The sequence below is a fragment of the Entelurus aequoreus genome, linkage group LG05, assembly GCF_033978785.1.
Source record: "Entelurus aequoreus isolate RoL-2023_Sb linkage group LG05, RoL_Eaeq_v1.1, whole genome shotgun sequence".
NCBI classification, from domain to species: domain Eukaryota; kingdom Metazoa; phylum Chordata; class Actinopteri; order Syngnathiformes; family Syngnathidae; genus Entelurus; species Entelurus aequoreus.
The window spans coordinates 50,312,374-50,330,599 of record NC_084735.1 but is presented as its reverse complement, the minus strand read 5'-3'; the positions used below and the strand labels follow the sequence as shown (position 1 = coordinate 50,330,599).

Sequence of the window (18,226 nt, the reverse complement as noted above, 5' to 3'; positions counted from 1 at the left end):
GATAAATCCTCCCTGCTTGGTTTGGGTGCTAAAATGCACTGTCAACTGTGGGACCTTTTTTTTGTTCTAAAGGCAGGTGTGTGCCTTCTAAATCATGTCAATTAAATTTACCACGGGTGGACTCCAAATTTACAATGTACATGCGCCTCAGCTTAGAATTTTGAGGAAACAAATTAATGTAGTCAATTTTGGAATTATGCTGAAAGTGAAATACTGTGAATGCTTTAAATGATGAAGACTTTGCTTACTTCATTTTCCACCCTTTATTTTAAAGCTGGCCCTCAAGGGGGTTATCATGCCTACAATGATGACACCTATGGTCCACCCCACCGCATGGGGCCAGGCATGGGTGGACGTGGTCGCGGTAATCAGCGCTACGGTCCTGGATACGGGCCACCAGCCCCTGAGTATGGTCCTCACGCGGACTCTCCCGTTCTCATGGTGTATGGCCTTGAGCCCTCAAAGATCAATGCTGACAAGGTCTTCAACATCTTCTGCCTTTATGGAAATGTGGAGAGGGTGAGTGGACCTATTTGAAGTTGTAATGAATTACATTTTGATGGTGTGTAGTCAGCTGCACATTTGTGTTTCCTGCAGATTAAGTTCATGAAGAGCAAGCCTGGGGCTGCAATGGTTGAAATGGGTGACTGTTACTCTGTGGACCGAGCCATCACACATCTTAACAACAACTTCCTCTTTGGGCAAAAACTCAACGTCTGGTAAGCAGCAACGGTCTTAAAATCTTAGAAGTTGTGGACGAGAGACCCTTTCAATGCTGTGATAAAAATGTTTGTATTTTCCTCCATAGTGTGTCAAAGCAGCAGGCTATTGTTCCAGGACCTCTGAGCTACCAGTTAGACGACAACACCAGTAGCTTCAAAGACTTCCACGGCTCCCGCAACAACCGCTTCACGTCTCCAGAACAGGCAGCCAAGAACCGTATCCAGCACCCAAGCAATGTCTTGCATTTCTTCAATGCTCAGCCTGACATTTCTGAGGAGGTTTTCAAACAGGTTAGAAAAGCCACAAGACTTTGAACTAAAATGTTCCCTGTATTTGTTTTACTGAAGCATGCTTTCCTTGCAGGTCTGTGAAGACTTAGGAATCAAGAGCCCTGCAAGTGTGAAACTCTTCACTGGAAAGAGTGAGTAGTTATTTTACATTTTATTTTTCATTGTAATACATTGGTAACAGGTACTAATGTTCGTGAAATATTCAACAGATAAAAGTTATAAATTGATTCTGAGTTAGATTACAAATCATAGGAGATATTAGCAGGTGATTCAAGAGGTAGCTAGTGAATAAGTGACAGTGAAAGAGGAGATCAAGGGAATTAAACAGACTTATTAAAACCCTTTTACTTTTTAGGCATTTTAGCCATGGAAAAAAAACAATTCTCAGTGATAAAAAATTATACTAGGCTATATGGCCTAAAATAATGTAATTGCAAAAAATGTAATTCATATTTTTTTCCCCCCACAATTTTTATAAACCGGTTATCGTGCAGAACTAGAAATCAGTTTACTGTTTTTGTCTTTAAAACGACACAAGAGCCAGGGTTGTCAGTGAAAAGCGCTTGTTATGTTACTTACATAACCGGAGACGAGTGTAGACTTAGATACATGGACCAGGTGTCGTGCGAGACTAGCAATTAGTAGACATGTAATCTTTAAAACAACGCGAGAGTCAGCTGCCCACCAAATAATTACCCACAAGATATGTAATGTCAACACTACAGACCGTCTCCGTGCTGTGCTGTCCGTCAATATTGTAACATACCAAGTAATGGCGGCTCAGACAGATTCCCAGTTAGTCTTTCTTTATTTTCACAAAATGCAGCGTTCTCGTACAATGGACAAAATCTCCCTCTCTTTTCCGGCAACTTTCCTTTCCCCTTTTAACTCCACAACACACGTCACTTGCTTCTCATCCTTGTCCCGGAAGTCCGGCCTCCCAGTCAAGCCATTGGCTTGAACCCGTAGGCGTCTGTGACAACACTGACTTGACTTGACTCTTGGAAAATAAATATATTTGACATGAGTTTGCCTTTTTACTTTATAAAACATATTTAGGGATATATGTTGTGTTTTAAATAATAGAAATTACTAGAGCCATGTCATATTTATAGAATGAATGCAGCTGAGATAGGCTCCAGCGACCCCAAAAGGGATAAGCGGTAAAAAATAGATGGATGGATGGAGTTTTTTAAAAGGCCTACTGAAATGAATTTTTATTTATTTAAACGGGGATAGCAGATCTATTCTATGTGTCATACTTGATCATTTCGCGATATTGCCATATTTTTGCTGAAAGGATTTAGTATAGAACAACGACGATAACGATCGCAACTTTTGGTATCTGATAAAAAAAAAGGCTTGCCCCTACCGGAAGTAGCGTGACGTAGTCAATTGAACATATACGCAAAGTTCCCTATTGTTTACAATGATGGCCGTCAGAAGTGAGAGAGATTCGGACCGAGAAAGCGACGATTTCCCCATTAATTTGAGCGAGGATGAAAGATTTGTGGATGAGGAAAGTGCAAGTGAAGGACTAGTGGGGAGTGGAAGCGATTCAGATAGGGAAGATGCTGTGAGAGCCGGGGGTGACCTGATATTCAGCTGGGAATGACTAAAACAGTAAATAAACACAAGACATATATATACTCTATTAGCCACAACACAACCAGGCTTATATTTAATATGCCACAAATTAATCCCGCATAAAAACACCTAGGTGTTTGTTATGCTAGCTCCTAGCTACTAGCTACTAGCTCGAGCTAGTTATAGCTAGAGCGGGTAATATGGACGGGATCCCGTATATATAACCCGCCAATACAATTCAAACACCTGCACAACACACACACTCACTCAGCCCAAAGGACCGTTCACCTAACCCAAGGTTCATAAAGCTTATATGTTTAACCAAAGTTACGTACGTGACACGCACGTACGGGCAAGCGATCAAATGTTTGGAAGCGCGCAGGTGGGACCTGATATTCAGCTGGGAATGACTACAACAGTAAATAAACACAAGACATATATATACTCTATTAGCCACAACACAACCAGGCTTATATTTAATATGCCACAAATTAATCCCGCATAACAAACACCTAGGTGTTTGTTATGCTAGCTCCTAGCTCCTAGCTCGAGCTAGTTATAGCAAGCGATCAAATGTTTGGAAGCGTACTCACGGTATCGCGTCTGCGTCTGTTAACGAAGTCAAAGTCCTCCTGGTAAGAGTCTCTGTTGTCCGAGTTCTTCGATCTTGACTGCATCTTTCGGGAATGTAAACAATGAAACACCGACTGTGTTGTGTTGCTGACTTCCCTCGCAAAATACTCCACTTCGCACCGACTTTCTTCTTTGCTTGCTCAGCTTCTTTCTCCATAATGCAATGAACAAATTGCAACAGATTCACCAACACAGATGTCCAGAATACTGTGGAATAATGAGATGAAAACAGAGCTATTTCGTATTGGCTTCAAAGGGGAAGCCATACCTGTGTTCTACTGGCTACGCCACGCGTATACGTCATCCTCAAAGGCGTTTTGAACCGGAAGTTCCCCGGGAAATTTAAAATTGCACTTTATAAGTTAACCCGGCCGTATTGGCATGTGTTGCAATGTTAAGATTTCATCATTGATATATAAACTATCAGACTGCGTGGTCGGGAGTAGTGGGTTTCAGTAGGCCTTTAATATTACAAGATGAATGTGCTTATGGGTGTTCTCATTCATCGGGTTATTGTTTTTCTCATGGCATTCTACTGATCAGTTGTCTTAGAAGACGTTTGGCCTCTCATCCAGATAGTTTTCATCAGTTCATGCTCATAGACTTAGCTTTGACAGATCAAGTCTGAGTGCTTGGTGCCTTGGTCCTATCTATGTATCCTCTAACATGAGGAGGAGCATATGCACAGGAAGGAATGCTTTTGTTCTTTTGTGGTGTAAAAATGAATGTGTTCATCAACAAATGTTAACCAAAAATATAATTGTTCATACACCGTATCAAATCCTGTTGAATCGTTCATACACTAAATTGAATTGTACCAAATTGTTCATACACTAAATCGAATCGCATTCGAATCGTTCTGTTTTGTAAATAAATTGTTTTTGAATTACATCCTAACCCACGTATCGAGATGCGAATCGAATCGTCCATCACAAAGAGATTTACATCCCGAGTTATGTGCATCAATCTCTGCTAAGGAATTGAAGGGGAGGGTGGCGCTACAGAAGCCCCTGAGGGAAAAGAGTATGTCAGAGCTAGACGAGAAAATCATTGAATATAAAATGTTTAAATTATCAACAAAAAATCTCATTGCAGCTGTTCCTGGAAAGGCATCATCAACATCAACGTTCCCTACTCAATGTTTCTTCTTTTTTTCTAGATGCGGCCTTTTAAATTTTTCTTTGCCCAGATGTAGGTTTAGATCTGGTGATGTTGTTGTGAGTTTGTGAAGCCCAATGAGACACTTGTGATTAGGTGCTATATAAATATAGTTGGTTTGATTGATTTTTATTTTTTTTACCTCACCGCAATCCCTTTGTTTTTACTACTATATACTTTTTGGCTGTGAATGTGCTTCCTTGATCAAAAACTTTTTTCACTTCCGATACTTTACCAATATTGGACCTTGAATATTAATCAGATAGTACGATATCTGCGCAAATTATACACACTTATTTTTTTCTAGTGCGTAATATTAGAAAAGGCTTGAAAAAAGGAAATTAGTCAAACAGAAAAATGCAATCGAAGGTATGAAAAACACTTATCTTTTCATCATTAACCGTCTGGAGTGGATTTAGGCTGTCTTTGAGTTGAAGTGGAGTGGTATTTTTTGGCGAAACTTAGTGGCCACAATAAATTATTAAGCTAAGCTCATGACACAGTAAGTTTGTTTCTGAATATATTTTATAATACACTTCTGTCTTGGAGACTTTGTATGTGTAACTAACATGCAACTATAACTATTTGATACTGGTTTATATTGACAAATGCCATGTTATAAACTGCAATATTGTTTAATTAAAGGCCTACTGAAATGATTTTTTTAAAATTTAAACGGGGATAGCAGATCCATTCTATGTGTTATACTTGATCATTTCGCGATATTGCCATATTTTTGCTGAAAGGATTTAGTAGAGAACATCGACGATAAAGTTCGCAACTTTTGGTCGCTGATAAAAAAAGCCCTGCCTGTACCGGAAGTAGCGTGACGTCGCAGGTTGAAGGGCTCCTCACATTTCCCCATTGTTTACACCACCATGTTTACTTTTTGTAAATGACTTGACTAAAATAGAAGAAAAGACCAACTTTGTATGATGGAGGACATTTAGATGTTAACTGGCTGTCCAACTTTGTACAAGTAAACTGTTTATCAGAGATTTTAGATGCAAGCCAATATAATCTGATACTTGCTTTTTTGCTGATTTCGGACTTATATCAATATGGGACTGGGACACCCCTACAAAATGTACTACTGAATGAACAAATTAATAATATCCCTCATCTCAGTTGTTGTAAACATTCACCGTCAGATTCTGTATTTTCACATGACTCCTTTTCACATCGTCTTTAATTTGGTATCGCTGTTTCATCACTTGACACAGGTGAGCGCAGTTCTTCAGGCTTGATGGAGTGGGAATCCATTAATGACGCCATGGAAGCTCTGGCCTTGTTGAACCATCACCAGATGAAAAACCCCAGTATGTATTTGTTTTGATTGCAACTCATTCTAAATGTAGCTTTTATTCACATCTGTGTTTCCCCTTCCTTTTCCTAGGTGGGCCTTACCCTTACACTCTAAAGCTGTGTTTCTCAACCACACACCATGCCAACTAAGTACACTCCGTTCAAACAATTAACAATATAATGGTATTCTGTTCTTATGTCCCATTAAAATATTCACTCACTATTGACACTAATCTGCTTGTTGTGCTTTCACCTTTAAAAGGACCGGCCGGACCCCAGTACAGGGGGCAATGCGGTTGCACTTGTGTTGCTGTAGTAACTGCTATGCAGCACTTGCATCAATCGCATGCTATACTTCCACCTAACCGGAACCATGTCAGCTAAAAGCTCAAACCAGTTTTAGAAAAACTGAGTACAATTCAAACCACAGACACTTGAATTGGGCAAATGTGGAAACAACCTGGCCTCTGACTGCTTGCTTATGTTGTAAATAATTCGATAAAACAAAACACTGTCACAAATCTAGCACTGTTTGAAAACTAATAGTAAAAACATAATTCCTCTTCTGCTGAACTTAACTGAATTAGCCACATTTACACGTAACCAGCCAGTAGCAAATAAATCTACATAACCATCAGTCTCTCCTGTACTTTCATGTCCGCCCTGAGATCGGTGGGTCGTGAGTTCAAACCCCGGCCGAGTCATACCAAAGACTATAAAATGGGACTCATTACCTCCCTGCTTGACACTTAGCATCAAGGGTTGGAATTGGGGGTTAAATCACCAAGAAATGATTCCCGGGCGCGGCCACCGCTGCTGCTCACTGCTCCCCTCACTACCCAGGGGGTGATCAAGGGTGATGGGTCAAATGCAGAGAATAATTTCGCCACACCTAGTGTGTGTGTGACAATCATTGGTACTTTAACTTAACTTAACATACACATTATTTCTTTTTCTCTCTAGCCCAGTGTTGAAATTGTTTTTTTTAATTGTTTTTTTAGAATGTTGATTTATTAATATCTTGTTTTGAACAGTTTGTTACCATCAATAAGTGAAACATCAGCTTCAAATCATGCATTAACCTTGCACAAGCTACTTATGTATTTCAATGTCAACACTTTTTGCTTTTCAAATAAACACAGAATTCCCTTGTAAGAAGCTCATTACTTGTTTTTAGTAAGCTATAATGAGCAATTTGAAGTTTTCTTCACTCCAATGTGCTGATTGTTTTACCGTGACAGAAGATCAAACTCAAAATTAAAGACTAAACACCAAATAGGTAAATAATTTAGGTATCACGATTATTTGTATTCGTGGTTGATTTCTAATGTGGTCATTAGGCATCTGGAATCACGCTCCAAACTTGGACCAAATAAGTAAGACATTCATACAAAACTCAGAAGTGTGACCTGTAATTAAAAACACGGAAGCATATATCGCAGAAGACGCTGAAATTGTTCAGTTATTTTTGTCTTTAAATATTGTATTTCAACTTTTGGTGTATGTGCTTTCATCTTTTAAAGAACTTAAATCCTTGAATTTGTTGAGTCATTCAAATGGAAAATGAATCTGGAATATACATCGAACGTGCTTGAATCGCAAGTCGGAATCTGTCTTTATGCACCCCAAACCTACAGTGTGTGATTCAAGGTCTCCAAACCTATTCTAAACAAATAAAATGTTTACGCTAATTATTTCAATAAACATTTCTCACAGTAATTTAGTTGATCTACTTACTTTTTATTATGTCTAAGAAAACTGTTATTTCACAGGATGTGGCAAAAGTCTGGACACAGGCAAAAATTTGTGTTTCATACAACTGTAAAAATATAAGTCAATTAATACGTCTGTATTACGTAATATGAAGAAATATTTTAAAGATGTTTTAAATCGATAGTAATGTTTATATTTGATTATTTAAAACTTTTTGTCTTTAACATTTCTGTATATATTGTGGTTAATTATTTAAATTAAACCAATTTGATATTGTGTCGGTAATATGTCCAGACTTTCGGCACATTGATTATAGTCTAAATAAAATGTGTACATTGAGGTGGGCGGGGTTGGGGATGGGGGGGAAGTTTGGTTGTAGCGGGGGTGTATATTGTAGCCCGGAAGAGTTAGGGCTGCAAGGTGTTCTGGGTATTTGTTCTGTTGTGTTTATGTTGTCTTACGGTGCGGATGTTCTCCCGAAATGAGTTTGTCATTCTTGTTTGGTGTGGGTTCACAGTGTGGCGCATATTTGTAACAGTGATAAAGTTGTTTATACGGTCACCCTCAGTGTGACCTGTATGGCTGTTGATCAAGTATGTCTTGCAGTCACTTACGTGTGTCTGCAGAAGCCTCATACAACATGTGACTGGGCCGGCACGCTGTTTATATGGTGAAAAAGCGGACGCGACGACAGGTTGTAGAGGACGTTAAAGGCAGTGCTATTACGGCACGCCCTTAATATTGTTGTCCGGGTGAAAATCGGGACAAATTCGGGAGAATAGTTGCCCCGGGAGATTGTCAGGAGGGGCACTGAAATTCGGGAGTCTCCCGGAAAAATCGGGAGGGTTGGCAAGTATGTTGTAGGGCGGGATAGCCATTCAAAGAAGGTGAATTCATTAAAAAGTGCATGTTGGATTTTTTTAAGAAATATTTTCTTCCGGCCCAGCCTCACCCAGTTTCTGCATCAAGTGGCCCCCAGGTAAATTGAGTTTGAGACCCCTGGTCTAAGTGCTTTAAGTACATTTAAGGTAAAAAGTGCAATACAAGTATAATCCTTAAAAAATATTATATTTCAATTGTTGAAATAACTTTTTTTAAATATCAAATACATTATACATACAATATTACGTTATTACGCAAGTGGATTAAAATATATTTGCCAATTAAAAATAGATAAATGACGCTGGGGGACGGCGTGGCGAAGTTGGTAGAGTGGCTGTGCCAGCAATCGGGGTGTTGCTGGTTACTGGGGTTCAATTCCCACCTTCTACCTTCCTAGTCACTTCACCCTTTGCCTCTGATGGCTGCTGGTTAGCGCCTTGCATGGCAGCTCCCACCATCAGTGTGTGAATGTGTGTGTGAATGGGTAAATGTGGAAATACTGTCAAAGCGCTTTGAGTACCTTGAAGGTAGAAAAGCGCTATACAAGTATAACCCATTTATCATTTATTTATTATTTACCTATATAGTTTTTGGATAACCGGCAATAATTTGTTGAATTGTTGATAAAAGAAATAAGTCTATCGTTGATATTATTTTTAATGACTAAAATAAGTGAGTTCTATTTATAGATTAAATGAGTTTTGACTATGAAGGTAAAACATTGTACCATAGAGTAATCGTATAGTATTTGAATAATCAGAAATAATTTAACTTTTTTTAAAAATGTTATGTCAACAAGCGATTTTTAGAGTGTCCAAAACATAACTTTTTAAAATCTGATTACAAATAAATTAAGGATCACTAACTTTAGATTTGAAAAAAAAAAAAAAATTAAATACAACGAACGACAAACATGTAATTGACGTCGTTGTGTTTTTTTCAGCTTTTACTATTGCATTGGTTTTGGCGTTTTTATCGTTGAACAGACAAAGTTGAAGAACAGAAAAATGGCGCCCCGTGTTCTTTAATATTTGTTGTATGCGGTCCTCGGTGGAAAAAGATTTATGACTTGTGTCAATGTTTTGTACCGCTGTATGTATTACGTGAACAGACTTCAAGACTACAACTCCCATGATGCCTTGCAGGCCGTGAGTACGTAGGTGTTTCCGGTGTCGTATAAGATTTTACTTCCTTCTGCACAGCTCGATGCGAACAAACCAAGAAAGAAGACGTCGCAAACTATCAAATGTGGCAGCAAACAGTCGGTTGTGTGTCCACGTTTCATTCGGCGAACCTCTAAAAGTCCCCAGAATGTGCTGAGCTCAAATTGAAGAGCGAAGATTCGTCGGAAACGTTGACCGCGACGTTTAGGCCTCGCTAAGAAAGTTTGGTCGAGGGCCCGTAAACAACATGTCCTCCGCGTCGCAGCCCTCTTCAAGGCGGCAGTGGTGCTACCTCTGCGACCTGCCCAAGATGCCCTGGGCCATGTTGTGGGAGTTCAGCGAAGCGGTGTGCCGGGGATGCGTCAACTACGACGGCGCGGACAGAATCGAGCTCCTCATTGAGACCGCCAGGCAGCTCAAGAGCACCCACGGAGTTTTAGACGGAAGGTCTCCTGGCCCGCAGCAGGGAAAAGCCAGCTCGACTGGCTCCGTGGAGGCAGGGCGGCCGCATGGGGAACGTCTAGACCGGGGGAGGGGTGAGTATGGAGTGTCGTCTCGCCTTCCTAATGGTCTGCACAGAGCTGAAGATGGAGCCTTGTCAGAAAGCAGCCGGCAGAGCCCGAACACTCGCAGGGCGATGGCCGGGGCGATTCCCAGCCTCCACCGGGCCACATCACACGCTTTTGGGCTTGCTCAGGGTTTAGTAGCGTCTCAACATGGGCTCCTAGCGCCGATATCCGTCTCCAGACCCGGGGCCACTCCTATTGCGGTCTCGGCTAACCCAATAATGAGCGATGCTGGTCGGAGACAGGCTGTATCCTTAAGTGTGGGGGCCAGCACATCCGCCTTGGTGGGCATCGACCCGGCGGCGTGGAGGAACAGTGAAGTGATGGCAGAACTCAACGAGGTGGCCCGGAGCAGAGTGGAAGGTTGGCCCAACCGACCCAAAGCTGTCCGGGATGTCCTCCTGGCTCTCAGCGGCTGTGTTCCGTTTACTGTCCGCTTCAGGAAAGACCACAGTCTGATGGGACGAGTTCTGGCTTTTGACGTGGGCTCCATCCCGGAGTTCGAGCTGAAGGTGTTTGTGGAGTATCCTGCCGGGTCTGGGATGATTTTTTCGGGAGTCGCAGACCTGGTCAGGCAGATGTTCCGTGACGCCGCAAAAGACGCAGGGAAAGCAGTGAACTCTGGGCTGCGCTATGTGGAGTACGAGAAGCGTCCCGGGACCGGAGACTGGCGGGGGCTGTCTGAGCTGTTAAACGATGGCGTGCGCACGTTCAAAGAACCACCGATCCCTGAGGTTCTTCCCCAGCCGGATGCAGGGATGCCCATGACGGCGGTTGCACGGTCTGGTCCAGCCAAGGGCACAACGCGGCGTCGCAAAGCCTCCCCTGGCTCCGAGAACGGTGAGAGCGAAGCAAGACCCGATCACCCTTCTAGAGAGGTGTGGTCCAGAGGAGCTTACCCGGGAATCGAGCCACTTCCTGTGCCTACAGACGGCCCACCTCGTTTACAAAGCCAGCCCTCGCCCATGTCTGCGCTCATGGGGGTGGCAGACAGCCTGAGCTCCAGCCAGGTGGCCAGAGACAGCCCCGGCATGTCCACGGGTCACTCGTCCATCACCGGGCGCACCGCCGCCAGCAGCCCCTCCACGTCCGTCTCTCAGGCCGCCGTGGGCCTGAGCAGCAGCAGCAGCGCCAGTGGGGGCGAGGCGACCGGCGGGAGTCAGGGCGCCCTGCTCTGCTGCACGCTGTGCCGAGAGCGCCTGGAGGACACCCACTTTGTCCAATGTCCTTCGGTCCCACACCACAAGTTCTGCTTCCCCTGCACCAGAGGCTTCATCCGCAGCCAAGGCCAAGGAGGAGAGGTCTACTGCCCCAGCGGAGAGCGCTGTCCCCTGGCCGGCTCCACCGTGCCCTGGGCCTTCATGCAGGGCGAGATCTCCACCATTCTGGCCGGGGACGGAGATGTGACGGTCAAGAAGGAGAATGACCCTTGACCTTCTCAATGTCTTCATCCTTGCTGCAATGGTATGATGAAACTTCTCCGGTTGTTGTAATGTGCTCAATGTACAGTCTTTTTAGTCAGGATATACAGGTAATATAATGTATGATAATATCATTTATGTTTAGAATAATTAAAAAATACCTTATTTAAATGAATAAACAAACCACTTAAATCTAAAAAGGTAAATTCAATACTTGAACAATTAAAATCTAATAAATGTATATTCAAATACATTGAATTAAAACAAAAAATATGCATTGTATTAAAAGAACATTTCAGAATACCTATATCCTACGTTTCCAATATTTGTTTTTATAATTGTACGATAAATGCAATTTTATAAATATTTCTACTGCATCCATTTGCGCATACATCCAGCTCTTCTTCCCTAGCCTGTTTTCACTTGACTATGTCATCAGAAATCTATAATCAAATGTTAATGTGCACAGTGTCCCTAAAGTCAGGGCACATATCTTTATGCACATATTATATAAACAATTACACATACCTACTAAATGGGTTATACTTAGCTTAGCGCTTGTCTACCTTCAAGGTACTTAAAGTGATATGACACTACTTCCACATTAAGTTTTAGGGATGCTGGAGAAAAAAAAAGATTCCCATCTGAATCACAATTCGTATTTATTCCGATTCTGAAGTAATTCTAGATTTTCAAAAACGAATTAAGGCATTTTTTTCTTTTTAAGAATCTATTTTTAACTACCGGTAGATGTTTTTTTTAGGCCATCTCCAGCTTACTAGCTGTGTTTGTTTATATGTCATACATCAGCAGCCAAGAGGAGATTGTGTAGCTTGTTTTATTATTGTTATACCAAATACATTGCAAAAATCGGTTTCGATCCAGAATCCATTCTGAATCAAATTGTGAGTTTGATTTTTATTTGATATAAATATATACATATAAATAAATTTGATTTGATCTTAAAGTAAGATTCCCTTCACTTTCAAGTATGTGTATCTAAAGGGAATATTTTGTAACTTGCTGAGTTAAAAACTTTTTTTTTTTAAATATTCCAGTAACACAGCTATGTTATGTTCATCGGGTCGAAGAATTTGTTTGGCGTTCATGCTGGTCACTCATGTTGTCTCCTACACACGTACAAGACTTGTGCACGCAGAGAGCGCCTGCTCACCCACAAAAAGCAGTCCAAGAGAAGCAACTATCAATTTGCAGCCATGATGTTACAACAAAATATACACTCAATTATAGCTAGCCAAGTCACTATTATTAGCTAAGACACAAAGCTAATACGCGTGTTACCTATGGGCATAGTTACGTCCTTATGTACTAGAATTGTAACGATAAACCGTATTAATGATAACCGCAGTGAAACTGTTGACATTACGGTTTTAAATTTGTTATCGAAAAAAAATATGCTTGATAACTACACTTTGATAAACTCACGGGCTGACTGGTGCCAGCTTAAATGCTAACATGAAAACAAGGGTCATTAACATATTTCCCTATTAAACGATATACCCCAATCTAAACTTACATAAACACATTGTTGTCTGAGCAACTAAGATATTGAGTTGTGTACATTAAACCTACAAGCTGTGCTCTCTTAAAGACCTACTGAAATGTTTTTTTTTTATTTAAACGGGGATAGCAGATCCATTCTATGTGTCATACTTGATCATTTCGCGATATTGCCATATTTTTGCTGAAAGGATTTAGTAGAGAACATCGACGATAAAGTTCGCAACTTTTGGTCACTGATTAAAAAAAAGCCTTGCCTGTACCGGAAGTAGCGTGACGTCACAGATTGAAAGGCTCCTCACATTTCCCCATTGTTTACACCAGCAGCGAGAGCGATTCGGACCAAGAAAGCGACGATTACCCCATTAATTTGAGCCAGGATGAAAAATTCGTGGATGAGGAACGTGAGAGTGAAGGACTAGAGTGCAGTGCAGTACGCATCTTTTTTCGCTCTGACCGTAACTTAGGTACAAGCTGGCTCATTGGATTCCACACTCTCTCCTTTTTGTATTGTGGATCACGGATTTGTATTTTAAACCACCTCGGACACTATATCCTTTTGAAAATGAGAGTCGAGAACGCGAAATGGACATTCACGGTGACTTTTATCTCCACGACAATACATCGGCGAAGCACTTTAGCTACGGAGCTAACGTGATAGCATCGGGCTTACGGTAACTGCAGATAGAAACAAAATAAATAAACCCCTGACTGGAAGGATAGACAGAAAATCAACAATACACTTAAACCATGGACATGTAACTACACGGTTAATGCTTTCCAGCCTGGCGAAGCTTAACAATGCTGTTGCTAACGACGCCATTGAAGCTAACTTAGCAACGGGACCTCACAGAGCTATGCTAAAAACATTAGCTATCCACCTACACCAGCCAGCCCTCATCAGCTCATCAACACCCGTGCTCACCTGCGTTCCAGCGATCGACGGAGCGACGAAGGACTTCACCCGATCACCGATGCGGTCGGCGGCTAGCGTCGGATAGCGCGTCTGCTATCCAAGTCAAAGTTCTCCTGGTTGTGTTGCTGCAGCCAGCCGCTAATACACCGATCCCACCTAAAGCTTTCTTCTTTGCAGATTGCAAAAGATTCACCAACACAGATGTCCAGAATACTGTGGAATTTTGCGATGAAAACCGAGCTTTTTGTATTGGATACAATGTGTCCGAATACTTCCGTTTCAACCATTGACGGCACACGCATATGTCATCATACATAGACGTTTTCAACCGTAAGTTTAGCGGGAAATTTAAAATTGCACTTTATAAGTTAACCCGGCCGTATTGGCATGTGTTGCAATGTTAAGATTTCATCATTGATATATAAACTATCAGACTGCGTGGTCGGTAGTAGTGGGTTTCAGTAGGCCTTTAAAACACAGTTGTCTTTCTATACTCTGAAGAAAAGATACGCAGGTGTTTTTGCGGTGCATCCAAGGACCGCCGAACAGAGTAGGCCAATAATAGATTTTGTTACGCACTTTTCTTTTCAGTAAATCTTAAAATGCTACTGTACAAACCAATATTTACAACAATAAAAGCTTAGCCATTAAAACAGATTCAATCCTAAGACTAAAACACTATCAGTGAAGCATAAGAAACAAACAAACATGCAAAATAGTGGCTTTTCTAACAGTGTTTATTTATTTTAGTTGAGGTACTTTAGTTTGTATCAGTTATTTAAAAACAAATTAACTCAAAAGATTTCAGTGTGTGTATGAATACTTTTTGAACACATTCAACATTACCGCAATGATAACCGTGATCATTTTGGTCTTGATACCAGTGAGGTGAAATGTTCTTATCAGTATACCCCTAATACACATATCAAACACTTCCAATAGTGATCCTTTTTTACAGTTGTATCATATAAACATTTGCTTGTCCAGACATAGGGGCACCTTGTCAGTATTTTCTATTTATTAAATTGTAATGATCAAAGTATTGGTTTTTTTTATAAATATAATAATTAAACATGTTTTGTGTGTAATGTATGTAAATTCAGTGTTTCCCATAAACTGCCAAGATACCTGTGGCGGTGGGTGCGTAGCTATGGGCGTGGTCACCATGACATCATCGAGTAATTTGCATAATTTACTACAATGATTTGATTTTCTCTAAAAAGGCTAAAAAAAAATGTATACTTACTAATTAATAATAACAGTTTTGTTTTAAACATCCATCCATTTTACAATATAATTACAACACTTTATGTACATATTTATATACAGATTTGAACAATAAGTTATTCACTGAAATATATTTATTAATTGTGGTTCTTACAAAAAATATATCTTATAAAAGATAAAAGCTAAAATGTCTCAAAGCTCTGCCCCTTTAATTAGTGCATACTAAATAATTTTACTTTAGCCTACTACTACAACCATACTATTTACCAGCAACATAAAGTGAAACAGAGGCAGAGGTGTCCTGCCACAGTCAGTAACAAATAAACAGAAAACAGTAGTGGTGGTAGATAGACACAGAGCTTCATCAAACATCTGATCCACTGAACAAAGAGCTCCAAAAATCTTGAACTTTAGACTGCCATCAGTTTTACTCCCTACACTTAACAATGTGTTTCCTACTGCCTGCAGACTTTGCACCCTTTGTTATATACACATGTTGTGTTTCTAATATAAATACATTTCATAAAGTCAAATACAAATAAGGCAACAAGAGAAGTATCCTACACTTCTCTTTTGTAAAGTAAATCTGAACAGCCGATATGGGCATCTACATCAACTATATGATTTGCCTGAGAAGCTGGAGAGGACAAAAAAAAATATATTTTTTTTAAAATTTGTGGCGGACGTAATTCTTTCGTGGCGGGCCGCCACAAATAAATGAATGTGTGGGAAATCCTGAAATTATATGTCTAGACTAGAGACACCTCTGCAGTTTAATAATACATTGGTTGGGGAAATAATCGATATTTAGATGCATCGCAATTCGGACATGGACTATTGTAAATTCGATTAGTAAACGTTGATAATCGATTTGTTTATTGTCTATAAAATGGGACCCATAACCTCCCTGCTTGGCACTCGGCAACAAAGGGTTGGAGTTGGGGGTTAAATCACCAAAATGATTCCCGGGCGCGGCGCCGCTGCTGCCCACTGCTCCCCATGGGGATGGGACAAATGCAGAGGACAAATTTCGCCACATCTAGTGTGTGTGTGACAATCATTGGTACTTTAATCTTAATCTTAAATAAAGTAAGGCAGACATACTAAAATGTGGCTGACTGCAGTGAGACCACCTCATTGAGAGATCCCACCAGCTCCTTTATTTTAGGCCACTTATGTTCCAGTTTTATACACATTTCCATTAATTTACTAAATGTGGGAATTAATTGAACTGTTTATTACAAATGCACTGTTTTTTAAAGTTGCAAGTGAAACAAAAAAATGTAAAACTGCATCATTTATAAATCAATTTTTTTTTAATCAAATCGTAGCTCCTGAATCGTAATTGTAATTGAATTGTGAGGTGGCCAAAGATTGCCACCTCTAGTAGGCAGCCAAAGTTGTATTTTTGTAATAAACTTGTTTTCTAATACTTAAAAGTTGTTTCTCCTACAGTGGACGACGACATTGATGATTCCAAAGCACTTCCCTACGTGTCCACCAGACGTCCTCTCTCTGTTTCTGCGGTTCATCTCCTCTCCGAGGACCAGACTGCTGGCCAAAGGGCTCAGACTCCTGCCTTTCTTCAGGCCTCATTTTCAAAGCAGACGATTGAAAGCACACATTTTTTGTTGACAATCTATTTGGTCTTTCGTGTTGTCGTGACGACGACTAAGACTGATGGATCAGTCGACAACCTTTAAGATGCTCCTCAGACTAAACTTTGAATGTTGACAATGTGGCAGAAACTAGTTTCCTTCTTTAAGCCAAGGATTGAATTCCTGTGACCTCACACTACGTCTCCTAAATTGTATTCAGTCTTGTCAAAAATGTGAATTTCCTTTCATTACGACTGTGTGATTTCTATTTTTGATACAATTCCAGTTTGTTCATATTATTGAGAAGACCAAAGATGGCTTCATACTTTGTCATTTTTGTCAATGCTATATTCACTGATAACCTTGCTATCACTCATTTCTATCACCAGGTAAGATTCTTGTTATAAAATACCTTTTGAAATATGTATACATACAAATAATTAGCATCACACTCTTCAATGTTTAACCATTTGTGATCTTCACGGGTCAGTTCCAGGTATGCTTTAAAAAAAATAATGTTTCAGAAATATAATAGATGCTCAGACTTTTTTTTTAATCAAGATTTATTCAATAAACGCCAAAACGAACCCCACAACACATATCGAATACTTAATTGCTACATGTACATAATATAGACCCGGCATTATACTTCTATGCTTTGTAAAGTATGACTTTTGATTACATGTCACGTGACTTTTTCTCCGTATGCTGAGGTAAAAAGTATATATATATATATATATACATACACACAGTACACGTACAATATATATATAGTTTAGTCCTGTCTTTTTAACTCCTTTTTAAATTGCAGCCACTCAAGATTGTCGTTGCCCGACCCGTTTGCGCATGCGTGTACTGTCGCAAATTAGAATCTTTTTTTACTGCCGCGCTCCCAGTTTTACGACTTTGGGTTAAAACACATATTACAAAAATAATACATTAGCATCCACACTGCAGTATTTGGATAGCAAACATTTACCAAAAAGGCAAGCATATTTTCATTACGATGTCACTCGGGAGTCAAAGCAAAGCTGAGAATGGCAGCTTCAAATTTGAATAATGAACGATGTGGATGAATAAGTCACTGTAATCGTTAAAAGTGCAGCTGTCGATTATTTTAAGTTTATACTTTCACGAACCGTTGTTTAAAAACTTTTAAACGGTATTTTGGAAGAACTGCCGTTAAGGAAGGAAATAGCGGAATGTCAGGCGCATACGGATTGGGTAGCTCAGTGAATCGGGCAGTGACAGCTTCTAAAGTGGCGATTCCTGAGGGTGAGCGTTTAGGTGGCAGCTGACTCTACGTTGTGCAGTACTTCTTACAGTGAACACACTTGTCCGATCAAAATGCCAAGTGTTAAAGCTGTCGACATTAATTTCCTTAGGAAACTGCTGTATTTAGCCCTTTTCTCGGCCATACCTGTCAACATGTACAGCATTTATTTTATGACATAAAAGCCTTCGGTAACGAAAATATTTACATGACGTTTGCGAAGTGCCTTCTCACTTTCCGGCCTGGTGAG

The 18,226-nt window shown here is 40.4% G+C and overlaps 2 protein-coding genes across 2 annotated transcripts in view; both read left to right on the top strand.

The window, feature by feature from the left end:
- Nucleotides 1–7,290, top strand: part of hnrnpl (heterogeneous nuclear ribonucleoprotein L) — a 37,602-nt gene extending 30,312 nt beyond the window's left edge. The window contains exons 9-14 of the mRNA XM_062048310.1: nt 275–519; nt 598–719; nt 809–1,013; nt 1,087–1,144; nt 5,615–5,710; nt 5,788–7,290. Of these exons, the coding sequence (XP_061904294.1) occupies nt 275–519; nt 598–719; nt 809–1,013; nt 1,087–1,144; nt 5,615–5,710; nt 5,788–5,846 (785 nt within the window). The 3' untranslated portion in view covers nt 5,847–7,290. The remainder of the gene's footprint in view (nt 1–274; nt 520–597; nt 720–808; nt 1,014–1,086; nt 1,145–5,614; nt 5,711–5,787) is intronic.
- Nucleotides 7,291–9,420: 2,130 nt separating this feature from the next.
- LOC133650721 (interferon regulatory factor 2-binding protein 1-like) lies at nt 9,421–16,999 on the top strand. Its single transcript, XM_062048309.1, has 2 exons — nt 9,421–11,484; nt 16,561–16,999. Exon 1 carries the CDS (start codon nt 9,702–9,704, stop codon nt 11,451–11,453), a length of 1,752 nt encoding a protein of 583 aa, XP_061904293.1. The 5' UTR covers nt 9,421–9,701; the 3' UTR covers nt 11,454–11,484; nt 16,561–16,999.
- The last annotated feature ends 1,227 nt before the right edge of the window (nt 17,000–18,226 follow it).

Coding starts and splice junctions, on each gene's coding strand:
- LOC133650721 (XM_062048309.1), top strand. CDS start 9,702: ATGTCCTCCGCGTCGCAGCCCTCTTCAAGGCGGCAGTGGTGCTACCTC.